Consider the following 20,523-nt stretch of genomic DNA (forward strand, 5'->3'; position numbering starts at 1 on the left):
AGTTTATGTCACTGTGGATCTCAGAGCTGCACGTGAACACAGCATCAGGTCCAGCCTCAGATACACGGAACCACACAAACCGAGTCTGACTGAAGCTCAGCCCTGAGTCCCGTCATTTGACCGGTGATGGGACATTTACTGGCACCACTTGATCCACACACACACACACACACACACACACACACACACACACACACACACACACACACACACACACACACACACACACACACACACACACGCACACAGTCTATTTCTGGACACTAACATGTTTCCTGTAGTTATGACTCCTCACAACAACAGGTCTGAGGTCAGACTCAGTTTTGGGTGTTAGTCTTGTTGACGGGTCCTGGTTCTGTCCTGCACAGTCCCTCATGTGACAGTGGGTCGCTCTGTACAGATGTTTGCACCTGTACAGTTGAGTTCAAACTTGCAGCTGTGTAATGTTTTATAATCACTTCTGCTGTGATGAGACTCTGAGCTGTAGGAGCCTCAGTCACAATGTGATGATGGACGACGATACAGGTGATAATCACATCTCTTCTATCTGTGATTCATTTGTCTATGTTTGTAAATAAAAAAGGAAACATCTGTAAAATGGAAAGGTTAAAAACACACACCAGGAAGAATCATTTTCTCACAGGAAATATTACAAACTAAAGTCATTTTGGTTAAGCATTAGAGTAAGATAAAACATAGAATTATCAAAAGACGATAAAACCTTAAAGCACAGACTGCAACTACACAACAAACTGAAGTCAATTGACAAAAAAGAAGACAGGCGTGCAGTTGGTTTTTTTTCAGAGTCTGAAACATTCACATCAGACTAACCCTGTCCCCTTCACCCTTCACCCTGTCCCCTTCACCCTGTCTCCTTGACACTGTCCCCATCACCCTTCACCCTGTCCCCTTCACCCTGTCCCCATCACCCTGTCCCCTTCACCCTGTCCCCTTCACCCTGTCCCCTTCACCCTGTCTCCTTGACACTGTCCCCATCACCCTGTCCCCTTCACCCTGCCCCCTTCACTTTGTCCCCTTCACCTTGTCCCCTTCACCCTGTCCCCTTCACCCTGTCCCCTTCACCCTGTCCCCATCACCCTGTCCCCTTCCCCCTGTCCCCTTCCCCCTGTCCCCTTCACCCTGTCCCCTTCACCCTGTCCCCTTCCCCCTGTCCCCTTCACCCTGTCCCCTTCACCCTGTCCCCTTCACCCTGTCCCGGTGACTGTGTACAGAAACCTTACCACAGGTTAGAACAGGAGCCAGATTCAGGTCCTTTTCCCAGCTCCAGGAATCACGAGGTCACAGTTGTTGTCGAAGTTAAACAGCTGTTTAACTGAGCAGTGAATGGATGCTTTGTTCTTTTCAGCTCACTTTATTCAATTCAACTCAGCTTTATTTATACACAAGTTTTCTCAAGGCACCTTCCATACAGACCAGGACAGGACAGCAGTCCCCCCATCAGAGACCACCCGGTCCCAGTGGAGGGAAGGACTCGCCCTCCTGACGCTGGCTCAGTTGGAGGTCTCTGAGAGAGCATAAGACCAGTAATAACAATGAATACACAATAAGAGAACTGATATTAACAATAATAACACCAACAATGATAATAATTAGACTAATAATAATAATAATAATAATAATAGTAGCTGCAGGTGTTGAGAGAGTAGGTGGTCTGCAGGAGCCACTTTGTCTTTACATACACTCACCTTAATCTTAATGACCTCTGACTGGTGTAAGGTGTTGCTACTGCTGACATGAATTATGATTTACTGTATTTATGAAACATATGAACACCTGTGAAAAGTTCTGCACAATATGCAAAAAAAAAGGGAAAAAAGAATCATTGTGATTATTTTGGCAGATATTGTGTTTTCAGTTGGAGTGATCGTTTTTTCATTTTCACTGAAAAAATATAAAAATTATGACAATGTGAATTTTTGTTCTTGTTCCTTCACGTCTGGAGAATATGATTTGTAGGTCGGGGCGTCTCTGTAGCACCACAATGCTAATGGTGCACACACACACACACACACACACACACACTCATGCAGATTCACAGCTGGGGATAATTATCTTATTAATGTATTTACGTGTCATGACAGCTGCAGTTTGTGCTGCTCCTCAGCGCTCGACAGGTAAATGTTGAATGACGAGCTCAGCAGGTCACAGAGCAGAGTTCATTACTTCTGTCCTGACATGTTGCTCAGGTTCAGTGCCGTCAGTCAGGGTGTGACCTGTGCGACTGTAGGTGTTCACTATGTCTGAGCTGCATCAGTCACAGCTGTTAGACACACTGGCGCATGGTAACAGAGGGTTCCCTCCAGATCACAGGTCACATGATCAGCTCCAGAGGATCAGCTCAGTGCACACGAGGTGAAATGTAAACAGCCAAAAAATTCACCTTGTAACAATAAGAGTTTATCTCATTGGTATTTGATTGTTACTTATACAGAGAAAGTGACAGCAGGAGGACTGTGATTATCACCCTGAACACACACACACACACACACACACACACACACACACACACACAGACACACACACACACACACACACACACACAGACTCATGAATCCTGTTTTCTTTAGTCCAGACTGAAAAATCAACCATTAACTTAAAATTTAAGAAAATCACAGTTATTATTTAAGAGTTTTTTGATGGAGAACAGTAGAGCTGATGGAGAACAGTAGAGTTGACGGAGAACAGTAGAGCTGATGGAGAACAGTAGAGCTGACGGAGAACAGTAGAGTTGACGGAGAACAGTAGAGTTGACGGAGAACAGTAGAGCTGACGGAGAACAGTAGAGTTGATGGAGAACAGTAGAGCTGATGGAGAACAGTAGAGCTGATGGAGAACAGTAGAGCTGATGGAGAACAGTAGAACTGACGGAGAACAGTAGAACTGACGGAGAACAGTAGAGCTGACGGAGAACAGTAGAGTTGATGGAGAACAGTAGAACTGACGGAGAACAGTAGAACTGACGGAGAACAGTAGAGCTGACGGAGAACAGTAGAACTGATGGAGAACAGTAGAGCTGATGGAGAACAGTAGAGCTGATGGAGAACAGTAGAGCTGATGGAGAACAGTAGAGCTGATGGAGAACAGTAGAACTGATGGAGAACAGTAGAGCTGATGGAGAACAGTAGAGTTGATGGAGAACAGTAGAGTTGACGGAGAACAGTAGAGCTGACGGAGAACAGTAGAGTTGATGGAGAACAGTAGAGCTGATGGAGAACAGTAGAGCTGATGGAGAACAGTAGAGCTGACGGAGAACAGTAGAGCTGACGGAGAACAGTAGAGTTGATGGAGAACAGTAGAGCTGATGGAGAACAGTAGAGCTGATGGAGAACAGTAGAGCTGACGGAGAACAGTTTTTTGCTCGTTTGGATTCATGAATATATTATCACAGTTAAATGAATGAGGTGAAACGAACAGGAAGGAGAATCCAGGAAATGAAGGGTGGATATGATCGGCAGGAAGTGGTGACAGTCTCTTCTACAGGTGTTTCTATGCAGGTGAATTAACACTGAATACTTCATCTAATTTAATTAAGATCTCCTGAAAACGTGTTGAATGAATATCAGATCAATACTGTCAAGTCTTTTCCTCGGATATGAAGTTTTAGTTTGTTTATTTATTTAATAGAGACGATGCAGTTGAACTTTGTTCTGATACAGAACCTGAGAGTTTAAAGCTGCTGCTCATTTTCATCTCTTGACTCTGGTTGAGTTTTTACATGTACAGAGTCATTACCTGTTTGATTATCATGGAATCACATGTGGCAGTAGAGTAAAATACTAGACTGAAATTAATTGATTGTGAATTACAGTCTGTGTAATGTGTCTGGAGAGAAACTCTGGGGCCAAACTGTTGATACATTTATAAATTAATTTGTGGTTAATTAAAGGTGAATAAAACTAAGTAGTTTCCCCCCAGTACCACAACAACTGCCCACTCAGAGGAGAGAAATAAGCAGCCTGGGTTATTAAGCTTCTCATTAGGCCGACGAGTCGCTCTGGAGGCAAAGAGTCAGATTTATTTTACCAAACAAACACAGTGTGAGCCGAGTCCTGCTGCTGCCTCCGGCCCAGAGGAGGAGGAACCTCCTCTCAGTGGTTTGTCTGAACACAGGAGGAAAAGGCAAGGCAGGAAATTCTTGAGGAAAACCTCCCTCGGTTCTTTTGTCCAGTCAGGACCTGCTCCACAGAATCCAGCTGACCGATCATCATCAATCATTAATATCAAATCTGTCAGGACACGGGCCACAGTCGGGTCCTGTAGTGTTCTGTAGCGCTGCCTCATGTGATCATGAGGATGGTTTAGGATTAGACAGATGGACACAACAGTGTCAGTGGATGTGTCGGTCGGTCAGTTGGTTGATCCAGAACTTTGGTCCAGACTGAAACATCTCCATGAAGTCTTGTTCAGACGCGTGTTTTCCTGCAGCTCAGCAGAGTTTTAACTTCTCAAGTAAAACATCTGAACATGAACCGGATGAACAGAGACACTGAGAGTCATTGATCATCTGATGTTTGGTGAAATGTGTGGACAGCTGTTGGTTGCTTTGAAATGTGGTTCAGACGTTCGTGTTCCCCTCAGGATGAACTCTAATGACCTCTACCGCCATCATCAGGTTCATGCTTTATCTGTCACATTCTCTGTTTATGACTTTCCCATCAGCCTCTGCTGCTCTTTGTGTTTAGTGCTAATTAGCTAATGTTAGCATGCTAACCAGGCCAAGCTAAAGTAATATGGAAAACATGGTGAACATTATACCTGCTAAACATCAGCATGTTAGCATGTTAGCATGTAGTTTAAAGCACTGCTGTGACTACAGCTTCGCATAGCTGTGTCGACTGTCAGTGAGTGGATTTACAGTCTCTAACATGTTCTCATCAAAATGACTCTCATAGCATCCGTATTATTCACTGTTGTCATGATGTGTGTCTGGAGGTCGTGACCTTAAAACTCCACAGTTTTCCCAGATGAGCCAACCACACACACCAGCAGGAGTTGATTTCTGTCAGTTGAGTGTGTCATTGTGTGTGTGTGTGTGTGTGTGTGTGTGTGTGAGAGAGAGAGAGAGTGTGTGTGTTGGGACAAAGGGAGCCTTATCCGTGCAGTGTGGGGGGAAGAGTGCACGTTAACTTGCTGGAACACTCATTCTCTGGAGCGCTGTCATGCACAGGCCTCATATGACGAGCAGCAGGGCGAGAGGATGCTGGGATTGTTCTGATGAATGTGGAGGAGGGGGCGTCGGCCTGCGTCATCCACACAGTCTCTACAGTCTGTTACAGTGTTGAGTCTGTAAGGGTTAATGGATGTAAGTCTGAGGAGGAGCGCACCCCCTCACCCCCACCCCAGGAGCCAGCCGTCTGTAGTCCAGCCCAGTGTTATGTTAATGCTCTTATTAGATTTACATGGGAAATGCTGCTTTAGTAGCAGAACTTCAGGTCTTAAGATGCTCCTGGGACTTTCCAGACCTCACTGGGCCCCCCTCACCCCCCACCCTCAAGGTCGGGGGGTGTGGGGGGGTGCACACATTGCAGCCATTTATGTAAACTAACTCAAACTTCACAATAAGTTCTTCAGTCCTTTGTTGTTTGTCACCTCAGAGGTGGTTCATGGCAAATCAAACGCTCCTCTCTGAAACAGCTGAGGAGCCACAGGGAGAGAGAGAGAGAGAGAGAGAGAGAGAGACCTCCACCATCAATGAGTGATTGTGTTTAAACCAGTGTCCTGAACCAACACCTCTGTTCCTCACCTCTAGTCTCAATGTGACTCGTGTGTGAAGAACCAGGTGATCCTCATCTCCACACAAATGACATCCACACCCCGCCCCCGGCCCGACCACGGGGCCCCCGGCCCGACCACGGGGCCGCCGTCCACAGCCGGTACCCACATCACAAGACTGCATGTTTACAGACATGGAGAGCTCTCCGCCTGTTAGCACGAGCCTGACTCAGCTGATCAGCTGATCAATACATGACACACACACACACACACACACATATAATTCTTCATATTATAATTCTAGGGTGTAACTCATATTACATAACGTTGTAAAGTTCCTCCTGTCATGTTTTAAACTCTGTAATCATGTTTAGTTTAACACGTTTTCACACATTAAACTGGGTCTGAAGCTCAAACCTGGATCAGGCCTTAAGCCCCGCCCACCACCTGCTGGCTCCAGGTGGACAGGTGAAAGAGCAGAGAGCATCAAGATGGTGAGAGGAGGAAACATCAGAGAGACTCAGCCACATGTTTGAGCCTTAGTCAGACCCAGACTCAGAGGAGGAGTCTGAGACCAGAACCAGAGACTAGCAGACGGGTCAGAACCGTTAGCACAGTTAGCATCTTTTATTTGTTTATGCTGTTTGTTAGCTTGTAACTGGCAGTGGCTGACATAGTGTTAGCAGTTGTGCTAATGCAAACTCTCACTCTCTATACTGATGAGGTTTCAGGTGTATTTAGCCCCGCCCCCCGTCCCCACAAGGTGACAGGATTGGTTCTTTAGGTTTGTGATGTATGAAACCCTGAATCTGTTTTTATGAGACTCATTGGTTCACTACAGTTAACAAGGTTAAACTCTGGATCTGTGGTTCAGTCACAGTTTATCTGACGATGTTCTTCTCGGTTTCTGTTCTTGTTATTTGATCCACTTTCTCAGAGCTCATTAAAGTTTCATCTGAACTCATGAACTCACAGTGTGAAGTGGGTCAGGTCTCCTCTGACTCTGTCTCTGTCCACTGACATCAGCTGCTGCACTGATTAAGAATATTATTCTAATCATAATGATCATTTTACAGTGTGTTTGTGTTCAGAACACACTCCTCTGTGTGTTTCCTCTGCTGTAAAATCAGTCACAGAGCTCAACATCCCCTGAGAGCAGGAGCGAGGTTAGTGACAACAGCTGCTGTGAAGATTGGAAAAAAACCTTCACACTGATATCAACACTGTTTGTGTGTGTGTGTGTGTGTGTGTGTGTGTGTGTGTGTGTGTGTGTGTGTGTGTGTGTGTGTGTGTGTGTGTGTGTGTACAGACTGTTGCTGTGGTGCTGTGCACCTGTTGTAGGGAGCGGTTGGATGACTGTATCAGAGGACAGAGTGTGTTTCTCTCTGGCACCAACACATGAACAACATTTAGTCCAAACGTCTCCTCTCTGACTCTTGGTCACTGTCGCCAGGTTTAATGTTGTAGACTGTGATGGTTGTGATTCAGATACTGGCTGATCTCACACACACACACACACACACCTGGCGTCTCTGTGTCCTGAGGCAGAAACACAAACCATCAGCCCTCACTGGACCTACAGGTTTACAGGTTTACTCACTAACTCTGAGAGTGACTGTCTCTGTCTCTGTCTGCAGAGGTACATCGCTCTAGAAGACTCTCAGGAGGGAGAGAAGAAGGACCTCCAGGGTCGACTGGTGTTACTGGAGTCTCAGAATCGGCATCTGGAGCTGAAGACTAAAAACTATGCAGATCAGAGTAAGTCCATCACACACACACACACACACACACACACACACACACACACACACACACACACAAACACATGGACAGTGTGCAGGTCTTGTGACAGCTGATAAGCCAGAGGGCAGATGGACTGAATAAAGACCCTCATTAACGGTGTTTGTCTGCAGAGTGTGAGCTGTGATCTTTATCGACACAAGTGTGCGTGCGTGCTGCGTGCGTGCGTGCGTGCGTGCGTGCGTGCGTGCGTGTCGGAACAAACCAGATGACTAGGGTGGAGGGGAGAACATGTGGAACCAGTGGTTCTCAACCTTTTCTGTCTCATGTTGGCGGTCCAACAAGCCCCTGAACACTTTGTATTTTAATGAAAAAGATCAAACACTCGGGACTGAACTGAAGCGGAGGAAGCTCAGTTCTTCTTTTTTGTTTGACAGAGGAGAGATCAACATCTGTCTCTTTAACTCTTCCTGTTGCTGACCAGCTATCCATTTTGATTCTCCAGTTTTCTGTTAGCGCACAATCAGACTGAGATAGGAAACAAGTGTATGATGTGGTCCGGTGACAACGTAAAAGTTCCTATCATTGGATTATCAAAGTGACAGACCTTAGTATGAGGGAAAAAAACACTGAAAGTTTTAAAACATTTAAAATTGTTATTGTTTCATAATTACATCTTTTCACCCAAATGGTTCTGTAAATGAATATTGGACCTGTTTGTGACACCTTCGCGGCGCACAGGTTGGGAACCACTGAAGTGGAGACGGTGCAGACCAGAGACAACCCTCATGATGTGCATGACTGCACCGTTGACAGTGTGTGACTGTTACACACCTCGGTCAATTCGGGGAAAAATCTGAGACGTGTCAGCAGTTTTGTTTTTATATCTTTGGATGTGACACTTCCTGTTTCTCTGTTTTGTGTGTTTGATTTGTGTGTAATTGTGTTTTCACTGTCAGCAGGAAGTCACTGATCTGAACGCACGCAGTCCGACCTCATAATGTTCAGCTGTCAACTCCATTTAATGTTCACACTCATTCATGGGGGAAGGGGGGGGGGGGGTAATTAGTAAATATTGTGATAATTGATTAATCATTTGAGTTATTTATCAAAGATTGAGGAACATGTTTGAACGTTTCCTCCAGAACCAGCTCTTGACGCTCATATCATATTATTTTTTTAATTTGTTCACTCTCTTCATGTTTCATCACTTCCTTTTACTCTACACACCTTTATAACACACCTGTGTTTACGCTCCACTGATTTACCACCAGTTCCTCTTTCCATCAGCTGTTTATAAACTCACTGAATCTCTGGCTCCTCCTACACAACCTGCTACAGGTGCAGTGTTCTGGAGGAAAGGTACAAACACAGAATGAGGGTTGTTATTGCACCATTATTATTATTATTATTATTATTATTATTATAATACTGGATGAAGCTGGTTATTCAGAGTGAGTCTGGGTGTGATCATGTGACTAACTGTTTTCTTTCTTCAGTCAGAAGGTTGGAGGAGAGAGAGGCTGAGCTCAAAAAAGAGTGTAATGCTTTTCAGCAGAGACTTTATTATTATTATTATTATTATTATTATTATTATTGGTCTCAACCCACTAGGTGGCGTTCTCCATGCAAAATCATGAAATATGGTTTTTCAAACTACTCTTTAGCCGTCAGTGTGATCTGCATTCTGTTCTCTCATGATCACAAGTTGTTGAGTTTTTAGACTGAAAATCCAAACGTGATAAAAGAAACACTTGTTCTCGTACAGAGGAAGTGATGTCACGTCCACACATAGGTCAAGTCTGATTACCACTAAACTTGGGTCAGTAGTTTGCTGCGCCACACAAATGTGGTGCACATTGGCCACTAGGTGGAGCTGTTACACAGAGTGTGTTTTCACTCTGTGATGTAACTGCAGTAACTCCATCACCGCATGAAGTGATTTAATGTTTGTTAAATCACATCAGTGAATTCATACAGAAGAAGTGGATGAAGCTGGTTATTCAGAGCGAGTCTGGGTGTGATCATGTGACTCCTCTGATCATGTGACTGACTGTTTTCTCTCTTCAGTCAGCAGGTTTGAGGAGAGAGAGGCTGAGCTCAAAAAGGAGTATAATGCTCTTCATCAGAGACACACCGAGGTGAGCTGCATTCATTCAGTGTCACATTCATGTCCTCGATAACCAGTGATGATGATGAACTTTCTGCTTCCTGCATGTACGGCGTGATTCAGAAACACACACACACACACACACACACACACACACACATACACATGAATCCACCGAGGCTCAGAGGTGAAAACAACCTGTGAAGTCCTGAGTGGAGGAGAGGTGTGAGTGCAGGCTGTCATGAATCTGGGAGGTCATAAAGGTCACAGAGAGGTCAACTTACCTGAGTTCAGTTCATCACCTGTTAACTGTGAATGTGGCTCCTGAAGAACTGTTCAAATACACCTCAGCAGAGGACAAGAGAGGTATAAATGAAATGATGGTGAATTATTAGTTTTGGTCTCTACGGCTGATTTCCTGCTTCAGGACAACTGCTCATATAACTCACCTGTTGACTCACCCATTTTATTAAGGCTTAGAGTTATGAATCATCGAGGGCGTGGCCTCTTTGAGTGACAGGTGGGTGAGTGTATGCATGCCACAAAGGCTCAGCTCCACATATGCCCCCCCTCTTTGACCATTTTTGGATCAGCTGGGAGTTAGGGGCGGAGTCAGACACTGCCAAGATGGCGACGGTGGAGCAGCTCTCTCTTCAGAAACCTGTGTGTGACGTCATGGAGGCGACGTCCATCTTTATTTACAGTCTGATGAACACCTGACTCAGTTTAGAAACAATCAGGTTTAGTCCTGTGTTGTGTTGGTGAAGGAAACTCAGAGGTACAGAGCTGACCTCTGACCTCTGAGTGATGGAGCAGGGCATGTAGCATCTGGACATGAGCCTGTGCTCCATTATCATCACTGACAGACGTCTCAGAGTCAAACAGCAGCTCATCTCAATAATAATGAAGAGATAACAGCTGTCACTGACACATCACAACATCCACTGTGAAGCTGACTGTCACAGGTGTTTGTGAGTGTGAGTTACCATAGTAACCAGACCGTTTGAGACGGAGCTCTCCATGACCATTTCTACAGTAACATCATCATAGCTCTCTGACGCAGATTGTAAAACATGTATAAATGTCCTTCCTGTTCTGTCCAGATGATCCACAGCTACATGGAACATCTGGAGCGGACCAAACACCAGCACCCAGTGACACCAGCAGAACCGCCAGATACAAGCACATCATCCAGAACACGGTGAGACCACCAACACCACAATCACTGTGTCGGTGTAGTTCAACACAAACATAGAACAGTTCAGTCCTGCCAACGATGAACCTGAAACATTCAGATCAAAGGATCTTTGACCTTTGATCTCTGTGAATATCTCATCAGATTCTAACTGTGGTTTAATGTCACTGCAGCTCATCAGAGCAAACACACGTACAGACAAGTTTTCAGTCCAGCAGCCACATTAAAGAAACTATAAATGAAAACTATAAAAAATAAAATAAAAGTAAAAAAAAAAGTAACAGTGTGTGTGACATTGTGTGTGACAGTGTTTGACTGTGTAACAGTGTGTGTGTGTGTGACAGTGTTTGACTGTGTGTGACAGTGTGTGTGACAGTGTGTAACAGTGTGTGTGACAGTGTGTGTGACAGTGTGTGTAACAGTGTGTGTGTGTGACAGTGTGTGTAACAGTGTTTGACTGTGTGTGTGACAGTGTGTGTGACAGTGTGTGACAGTGTGTGTAACAGTGTGTGACAGTGTGTGTGACAGTGTGTGTGTGTGACAGTGTGTGTAACAGTGTGTGACAGTGTGTGTAACAGTGTGTGTGTGTGACAGTGTGTGTAACAGTGTTTGACTGTGTGTGTGACAGTGTGTGTGACAGTGTGTGACAGTGTGTGTAACAGTGTGTGACAGTGTGGTTCTGTACTGTGCAGCATTTTAATGTCTGTGCATTCAGCCCCTGTGTTTCCCTCCCCCTCACTATTCCTTTAATGCAGACACACTGCCAATGTCTCTCTCTCTCTCTCTCTCTCTCTTTCTCTCTCTCTCTCTCTCTCTCTCTCTCTCTCTCTCTCTCTCTCTCTCTCATATACACAGACACACACATACAGCCACAGCACACACACTCTTTGATTGATCAGTCTGCCTGTTTGGCAGCCAATAGGCTGTCGCCTGAGAGGAGGCATATGGAACGAGCTGCCTCAGCATCCAAAAGAGAGAGAGACAGAGGGAGGGGTGGAGGGTTCACAGAGTGAGAGAGCGAGAGAGCGAGCGAGGGGGAGAGAGAGAGGTAGAGCGTCAGACTGTTCTAGACTGAACAGCAGCAGCCGAGCTGCATCTGAGCGAAGGAGGAGAGTCTGATCCACTGCTCTGCTTTGCTCAATCGCTGCTGCTGCTGCTGGAGCCTCCAGGATTACTGCTGCTGACCGTTACTGACTGTTGTTACTGGCTGTTGTTACTGACTGTTGTTACTGGCTGTTGTTGCTGACTGCTGCTGGTACCTCTGCTGGCAGACCGTTCTGTGTTTGGCCCGCACTCGGTCTCTAGCTGCAGCTGGACGGACGCAGCGTCTCTGACCTGTATCACAGAGTTGATCTAGAGCTTCGGTGACCCCCCCCCTCCACCTCACCTGCTTTCATCGTCTGTGCCCCCCAACCTCCTGGTCCTCGCGAGGCACTGGGCCATGATCTGGGGGGGCCATGAGCCCCGGGTGTATGCTGCTGTTTGTGTTTGGCTTCGTGGGGGGAGCTGTGGTCATCAACTCAGCTGTGCTGGTGTCTCTGTCGGTGCTGCTGCTGGTCCACTACTCCGTGTCCACCGGCAGCTTACCTGCCCTGCCGTCCTTACCCTCCATCCCCCGGCCCAGCAGGTACAGAGTGTGTGTGTGTCCTGTCTGAGTGTGTGTGGAGGCCGAGCGGCTGCCATGTGGGTGTGATACAGGCAGACGGTAAAGTAGGTCAGGAGAGAGAGAGGTGTATCTACGGCCGAGTGAAGTGGTTATGATTCTGATCTTCTCCTGGAACAGCGACCTGACACTGAGCGACTGTTGGTGTGAGTTCAGATCAGACAGAGACTCTCTGCTCACCATCAGTGCCCTGTGTGTGACCTCTGTTCTCAGTATGGTTGTGTCCATTGTGTTGTTGGGCTGCAGCTTTTCATCAGTGGCTGCTGTTTTCTCTGTGGCAGCCATTGTTCTGCTCACACTGTTCGGGAGTCAGTGGAGTGAGAGGAGCTGCTGCTGTGGACCTGCTGAGGCAGAGGAGGCTGGTGTGTCAGTGTCAGAGCTGCTGGTTAATGGAGGTCTGAATGTGATCTCCTGCAGTGAGCTGCCAAGTTGTTAAAACTTATTATGGTTCATAAGGTTTCATCTAAACTATTAGTCTAGTATTATCAGTTTGTTCAGGACTGAATATGAGGGTTAGTTAGAGTTAGTTAGAGTTAGAGTTAGAGTTAGTTAGTGTGTGTGTTTTAGGATAAAACCCAGCCAAAGTAAAATCTGCCTGCTCTCTGAATAGTGTTTGAAAGCAGCTGCACAGTGAGTCAGCAGAGTGAACCTCTCTCTGTCTCTCTCTCTCTCTCTCTCTGTCATAAAAATAATAACTTTATTTATACAGCACTTTTCAAAACAAAGTTACAAAGTTCTGTACAAACATAAAAACAAAACCGAGAAGAGAAGCAACGTGTCGTTCGTGTGTTAAAACGATGAGATCAAAGGAGCAACAAAAGAAAATAAAACCAAAAGGAACAAAGTTAAAATTTAAATCAGGAATTAAAAGCTGCTTTATACACGTGTGTTTTGAGTCGTGATTTAAACAGCAGACTCTGTAGGTTGCTGTTTTTGATATTGTCTTGTTGTGTGCTGTTGATGTTGTCGTCAGGTGTGTTCATGTAAAATGGGATATATGGAGCTCATACATGTCACTAATAAATCATGTGACTTTATTGTGACATACTGGTGAATATTAGTGTTTATTATCAAATAAGAGTGACAGTAACAGATCAGTGTGAAATCCTTCATTTGACTCTTAATAACTGGAGGTGATGGAGGCAGCTTCATCTCTCTGTGTACTTCGCCTCCGTCAGTGTGTTGTGTGTCGCCTGAACTGTTTCCTGGAAAAAGACAATCAGCATCATATCTTACTGGGACAGATGTTTGGACAGATGTTGTGGTAGGAGTCATGATTTTAGTGATAGTGATGATGTTTGGTTTGTAGGTCGCGTCGTCACGAACATTTACCTTTTATCAAACCGTTGCAGCTTGATTGTAAATTGCATCTGGTCATGTTGAGATTCTGATAATATTTTGAAACAACCTGCTCATTTAATTTAGTAAAAGTAAATAAAACGTAAAATCAGTTAGAAGTGAAGCAGGTGTCAGACAAAGCTGTTATCTCACAGTGCAGCCTGTGCTGTCGGACTAATGAGGAGTTTATACAGCGAGGAGTTTCCTGCTGAGCTTTGCTCATTGCTCACTGTCGATCACATGCTCGTGGTGCAGCGTCGGTCTGTGTCACCGCTTCAGTCCAAACTCACATTTCCCATGAACAAATTCACTTTGTTGACACCTGAACTCAAACTGAAGTATTTCCCATCATCCTCTGCTGCACTTTGTGTTTAGTGCTAATTAGTAAATGGTGAGAGTAGCTCCACAGAGCTGCTAGCATGTTGGTCAGCTGATTGACTCACCCTCACTTCCTGTGTGTGGTGACAGTTCACCTCCCGTGTACTCATGGGTAATTGTGTTCTCTCTGTTCCCATTACGTAACAGCAGCTCGACCGCCGAGTCCGTTTCCCAAACACTTGTGTTTCTTTCTCCTTACGTCACCTTCCTCTGTTCGTCTCCAGGAAGGAGCGTCCCATCTCCATGGGCATATTCCAGCTTCCTGGGACTGATGGTGTGACCCCTGACCTCCAGAGAGAGCCTGTGGACACGCCCTCTGAACCCTGGAGGTTCAACAACCTCAGCCACCCACGGTCCAACACCAGCCTCAAGGTACCACACACACACATACACACACACACACACACACGTCCTGAGAGCAGTGATAAAGTGTAAAGTTAGTGTATGAGGTCAGCCTGTGGCGCTTCCCACGGATCAGACGATGACATCATCGTCAGGACACTTCAGAGGCCGTGGAGACAAACTACGACGCTCAGTGCCAGAGTACACTTCTATTGAGAGAGAGGGCTGCCCAGAATCTTTAGCAGCCTGTGTGTGTGTGTGTGTGTGTGTGTGTGTGTGTGTGTGTGTGTGTGTGTGTGTGTGTGTGTGTGTGTGTGTGTGTGTGTGTGTGTGTGTGTGTGGCTCAGAGCCCAGGGGAAGTGGTACCATTCGGGGGCCTGCCTTTAACCTCAGGGAGGGTGGAGGACAGAGTCTCTTCACATTGTTGCTGTTGGAGACGATGCTGCAAAAAGCTCCGTCATGAATATTAATGAGCTACTAATAAGCGTTCATTAATGGTTATTACACCCGTTATTAGACCGTTGTCAGCGTGAGGAGGTGGTTTGACCTCTGGTGACTCTTTATTTAAAGTTACTAAAACTTTAGATTGTTTCATGACTGATGATTTTTTAAAGTGAAAACTTTACACAGTCCTTGAGTAAAATACAGATCATCCCCATCAATCAGGTCTACACACACACACACACACACACACACACACACACACACACACACACACACACACACACAGAGTACACACTGCTGTGTCTTTGTGTTTTCTCCTCTGACTTGACATTTTCTAGAGATTTACATTAAATGCTCCCTCCCTCTCAGTGTGTGTGTGTGTGTGTGTGTGTGTGTGTGTGTGTGTGTGTGTTTTGGAGTGTTTGTGAAGAGACTAAATCAGGAGAGAAGCACAGGAAGGAAGCTCTCCCCCCATTGGCTCCTCAGTGCTACTATAGCAACAGCAGCATGGATACCGGAGGAGTGAAAGGAAACAGTCAGAGCAGAGAGAGAACAACAGTCTGTAGTGTAACAGGGGTCAGTGAACGCCTCACGGTCCTCCATCCTCCTCCATCTGTTTTTCAAGGTGACAGGATCTGTGTGGATGCTCTTTCCCATCAGCCACTGTGCTATTTATAGGACTGGACCACTGGAGTCACCAGATCACAACAACACAGGGTGGGAGGGGCCAGAGGCCACGACGCTGCTCACCCTCAGTGTCTGATTGGTTCATATTCACAGAGGGACCAGGGGCCAGTTGCACAAAACTTTTCTTCTTAAATATGACACTTGAGGTTTTATTTCTCCTCAGCTGAGGGAGTTACTTCAGGGTGTTACACAGAATCTTTTAAAAGTTTTCCTTAGTTAAGGAAAATAAAGTTGAAGCAGCAGCGAAAGAGATTTTACAGCAGTAAAAGAAAAATTCTTCTGTTTCCGTGGAGACCGTTGATTTGCCGCCTTTAGCTCTTTTGGGAAGCTGGTAACGTTAAAGAAGTGAGCCGCTGTCTCTTCTTCGTGTGTTTTAGTCATTTCTTCAAATTTGGCACAAACGTTCACTTGGACTCGGGGATGAACTGGTTAGACTTCGATAGTCAAAGGTCAAAGGTCAAGGTCATGGTGACCTCACAAAACCCAGTTTTGGCCTTGTGAACACAATATCTCGAGACCACAAAAAGTGTTTTGGCGGAGGCATAAAACCGTGAGGCGGGATTTTAAGGAAACTCAGACTTGAGGGGAAAATCTTAACTTAAGGTGTTTTGTGCAACCGGCCTCAGGTTTCCCCCTGCACCTGAGGAATCACTGCTCGCTGTGAGTTCACCTGTGGAGCTCGGGCTGTGTGTTGTTCTCTCAGACACATTCAGAAGGTTCTAGTGAGAACAGTCGTGTTGTTCCACTGAGTCATTACACCTGAACGTCACACAGCTCACTCTGCTGCTTTGTGTCAGGTTAATGATAAAGGTCTTTAATGTTCCCCAGTCCAAGGATCAGTTCTGTCCAATCAGAGCGGAGGGCGAAGTGTCACGGGAGAAGCTGTCCAATGAGGAGGCCGATCAGGACCAGGTAGACCGGCCTGTCATGAAGGAACCCGACTAACCCAGCGTCTGTGCTCTGCTGTGTGTAGATGCGGTGCAGACGTCACTGTGTGTGATTAAATGAAATGATGCTAACAGCTGCATGTGTCTGGACTCAAGTGTTTACAGTGTGAGACCCGTCAGTTCTCATGGGCCTGAACCAGGACTTGGATCCTCATCGAGAGGATTTACTCACATCTATAACATGGTTTTAGTTGTTGTTGTTGCTCGTTGCCTGAATGTGTGTGAAGCTTGGTCCGGCTCTCGTGGGTTACCTGACTTCACTGAGCCTGACTCTGATGATCCTGGATAACCAGAGTCACCTGGCTGGTTATCACCTGGGCCAGGTGAATATACAGGTGTGAGAACAGTCAGTTTCAGTGCCAACGACATGGATCATCTATAAAACCACGAGACGAGTTTCAGTGAAGTGAAATAAACAAAATAATCACAGAATCAGAACCTGAGATCTGGACTAAGAAGCAGGATTTGAGGTCATTGATGTAACTTGTTGCCGGGGTATATCACCATGGTGACTGATGCTGAAGTCCTAACCTGCTCTGGATCAGACCAAACTACTGACCAATCAGATCGCTGCATGGAAAAACATCACAGTCATTCCTACAGGATCCTGACAGGGAGAAAAAAGTTTACAATAAAGTGATCAATAATAAAGATCTTTGATTAGAACAGTGATCCTCACATTGTTCAATATTTCCATGATGATGGATGAACATTTGCAGCAGGTGATAACTGGCTTCGTAGTGCAGGCCTCTGAGCTCCTGTCGCAGCCTGCTGACGGTGGGAATGTTGTTGTTGTTGTTGTTGTTGTTGTTGTTGTTGTTGTTGTTGTTGTTCACCTTTGATCCAGCAGAGGTCACTGTTTGAAATGTACTTGGTGAATGTTTGATGTCGTTGTGTCTCGTGTGAACAGCTGCACAAAAGAACGTGTCGTGTTGACGTGATGAAGATTAAAGTTTAATCCTTTGTCTTCCTCCCTCCTCTCCCTCTTCTCCTCTTCCTTCCCTCTTCTTCTCCTCTCCCTCCTCTCCCTCTTCTTCTCCTCTTCTTCCTCTTCTCCTCCTCCTCTCCCTCTTCTCCTCTTCTCCTCCTCTCCCTCTTCTCCTCTTCTTCTCTTCTTCTCCTCTTCTCCTCCTCTCCCTCTTCTCCTCCTCTTCTCCTCTTCTCTCCTCCTCTTCTCCTCCTCTCTCCTCTTCTCCTCTTCCTCCTCTCCCTCTTCTCCTCTTCTCCTCTCCCTCTTCTCCTCTTCTTCTCCTCTTCTCCTCCTCCTCTCCCTCTTCTCCTCTTCTTCTCCTCTTCTCCTCCTCCTCTCCCTCTTCTCCTCCTCTCCTCCTCTCTCTCTCCTCCTCCTCTCCCTCTTCTTCCTCCTCTTCTTCCTCTTCTCCTCCTCTCCTCCTCTTCTCCTCCTCCTCTCCCTCTTCTCCTCCTATTCTTCCTCTTCTCCTCCTCTCCTCCTCTTCTCCTCCTCTTCTCCTCTTCTCCTCCTCCTCTCCCTCTTCTCCTCTTCTTCTCTCTTCTCCTCTTCTCCTCCTCTCCCTCTTCTCCTCCTCTTCTCCTATTCTCCTCCTCTTCTCCTCCTCTCCCTCTTCTCCTCTTCCTCCCTCCTCTCCCTCTTCTCCTCTTCTCCTCTCCCTCTTCTCCTCTTCTTCTCCTCTTCTCCTCCTCCTCTCCCTCTTCTCCTCTTCTTCTCCTCTTCTCCTCCTCCTCTCCCTCTTCTCCTCCTCTCCTCCTCTTCTCCTCCTCCTCTCCCTCTTCTCCTCCTCTCTTCCTCTTCTCCTCCTCTCCTCCTCTTCTCCTCCTCCTCTCCCTCTTCTCCTCCTCTTCTTCTCCTCTCTCCTCCTCCTCTTCTCCTCTCTTCTCCTCCTCTTCTCCTCCTCTTCCTCCTCCTCTCCCTCTTCTCCTCTTCTTCTCCTCTTCTCCTCCTCCTCTCCCTCTTCTCCTCCTCTTCTTCTCCTCTTCCTCCTCCTCTCCCTCTTCTCCTCCTCTCCTCCTCTTCTCCTCCTCTTCTTCCTCTTCTCCTCCTCTCCTCTTCTCCTCCTTTTCTCCTCCTCTTCTCCTCCTCTCCTTTTCTCCTCCTCTTCTCCTCCTCTCCCTCTTCTCCTCCTCTCCTCTTCTTCTCCTCCTCTCCTTCCACCTTAAGGATGAACTGGCTGGTACAAACCGCAGAGGCTCCAAAGGTGGAGGATCCAAGTCCAACACCCCCATGTCCTCTCAGGGCGGTACGTCTAAATCCAACACCCCCACCTCCGCGTCCACACCTCTGTCTCCTCATGACGGCGCCTCCACCACTGTGAGTCCTGTGTCCAGTCATGGTGGGGGCCCTGCCTCTGCTACACCTGGGTCTGCAGCTGCTTCAGATGTGGCCATGGAGTCTGTGGACACCCCCCTCCAGGAGCGGGCTTCGGACTTCAACCAGAACCTGGACTGGAACAGCGGGAAGCCGGACAGCAACAAGAACATCTCAGCGGTGCAGGAAGGACAGCAGGGTCAGAGTGGGCGGGGCAGTCAGGAGTCTGCTGCTACACCTGCGACAGGTGGAGGTCTGAGCTGCGGTCACCACACCCTGATGATGTCTGTTGTCTGCTCATGTGAATCTAATGTCTGTGTCTCTGTTGGTTGGACCAGATGATGGAGCGGAGAACCTGGACAAGTCTGAGGTGCAGGCCATCATAGAGTCCACTCCAGAACTGGACATGGACCTGGAGAGCTGCAGAGGAACCAGGTACTGGACTCCGTGACCCCCCCAGAACCACAACATGTTCAGTTGCTACGACTTCCTCTTCATTCTGTCGTTCCTCTGGATGTGAATGAAAACAGTGTTAACGTTAACAGCTGTGTTCACATGTGTTACGACGGTGATATTAAGCTACGTGATTACACTGCAGCCTCACACCTGCTTCATTATAATGACCCCCCTCCCTTCTCTTCCTGTTTCCCTCCAGCACGCCGGCTAAAGGCGGCGTGGAGAACCTGGCGTTCGACAGAAACACTGACTCTCTGTTCGAGGAGCTGTCGTCGGCAGGAAACGACCTGATCGGAGACGTCGACGACGGAGCTGACCTGCTGGGTGAGAAGCCCCCCCCCCCTCACTACCTGTCATTTGGTCACATGATCCACTGTTACAAACACCTTTCTCCCTGTCGTGTCTCTGAACTGTCTCTTCTCTGGCTGTCGGGCGTTAACTCCTCACAGACGAGTTCTCTGGTGTGTATCGGTCCCTCTGTGACTTTTCTCATCGATGTGCAGGATAGATGAGAGTGATGTCACTGTGCTGTGAGAGTCAGTGTTACTGTAGGTCGCACATGTTCACATTGTCTCCTTCGCTCTCTTTAACCTGTTTCTAATGTTCCTCTGCACGACTCTCAGATTACAACTTTCTAGGTAAGAATCACAGAGTGTTAGTGTGTAGGTTTGTAGATCAGATCACTGTGGAGCTGATGATGATGAGGATGATGATGATGATCTGTGTTTTCCAGGTATGGGTCGGGAGGTGGAGCATCTCATCCATGAGAACTCTCAGCTGATGGAGACCAAGTAAGAATCACTGAACACTTTCCTTTATTAAACGTTCTGTAAACGATCGTCAGCTGATCGGATCAAAGCAAACACTTCGTTTTGACGGTCCACGGGCCGACCAGGATCCTTCACCTGAACGCTGCTCTAACATGCACCTGCTGCCAAAACACAGACTAGAAAAACTCAGATTACATCACACACAGAGGGGGTGTGGCTTCGTTCTCCACTGTCGCTGCCGTGTTATTGTTTAAAATCTCATTTACAGAACCTTTAACTGTGTCTGTCTCATGTTGTGTAAAGATCAGAGACAGAAACACAGGAAGTCATTAAACTCTGTGACTCGTGTCATGTTGAAAACACCAGAGTTAATCTCTGCTGTTGATCCTGTAGCAGCTCGTTGTTGTGTGAGACTGAGGAGTTTGTTGTTGTTAAT

The 20,523-nt window shown here is 46.7% G+C and overlaps 1 protein-coding gene across 7 annotated transcripts in view; it reads left to right on the top strand.

Moving 5' to 3' along the window:
- spag9b (sperm associated antigen 9b) overlaps positions 1–20,523 on the top strand; it is a 32,703-nt gene that overhangs the window by 1,428 nt on the left and 10,752 nt on the right. For 3 of the 7 annotated variants that reach the window (XM_056365946.1, XM_056365943.1, XM_056365942.1), the window contains exons 2-10: positions 7,371–7,491; positions 9,544–9,614; positions 10,687–10,784; positions 14,382–14,529; positions 16,459–16,542; positions 18,715–19,114; positions 19,200–19,296; positions 19,517–19,641; positions 20,051–20,108. In XM_056365946.1, coding sequence (XP_056221921.1) covers positions 7,371–7,491; positions 9,544–9,614; positions 10,687–10,784; positions 14,382–14,529; positions 16,459–16,542; positions 18,715–19,114; positions 19,200–19,296; positions 19,517–19,641; positions 20,051–20,108 — 1,202 coding nt within the window. Of the gene's footprint in view, positions 1–7,370; positions 7,492–9,543; positions 9,615–10,686; positions 10,785–11,809; positions 12,406–14,381; positions 14,530–16,458; positions 16,543–18,714; positions 19,115–19,199; positions 19,297–19,516; positions 19,642–20,050; positions 20,109–20,523 lie in introns of those variants that run through there. The other 4 variants (XM_056365944.1, XM_056365945.1, XM_056365948.1 and 1 more) reach the window with 4 other exon arrangements.

Source organism: Seriola aureovittata, chromosome 21, assembly GCF_021018895.1.
Source record: "Seriola aureovittata isolate HTS-2021-v1 ecotype China chromosome 21, ASM2101889v1, whole genome shotgun sequence".
Lineage (NCBI taxonomy): Eukaryota > Metazoa > Chordata > Actinopteri > Carangiformes > Carangidae > Seriola > Seriola aureovittata.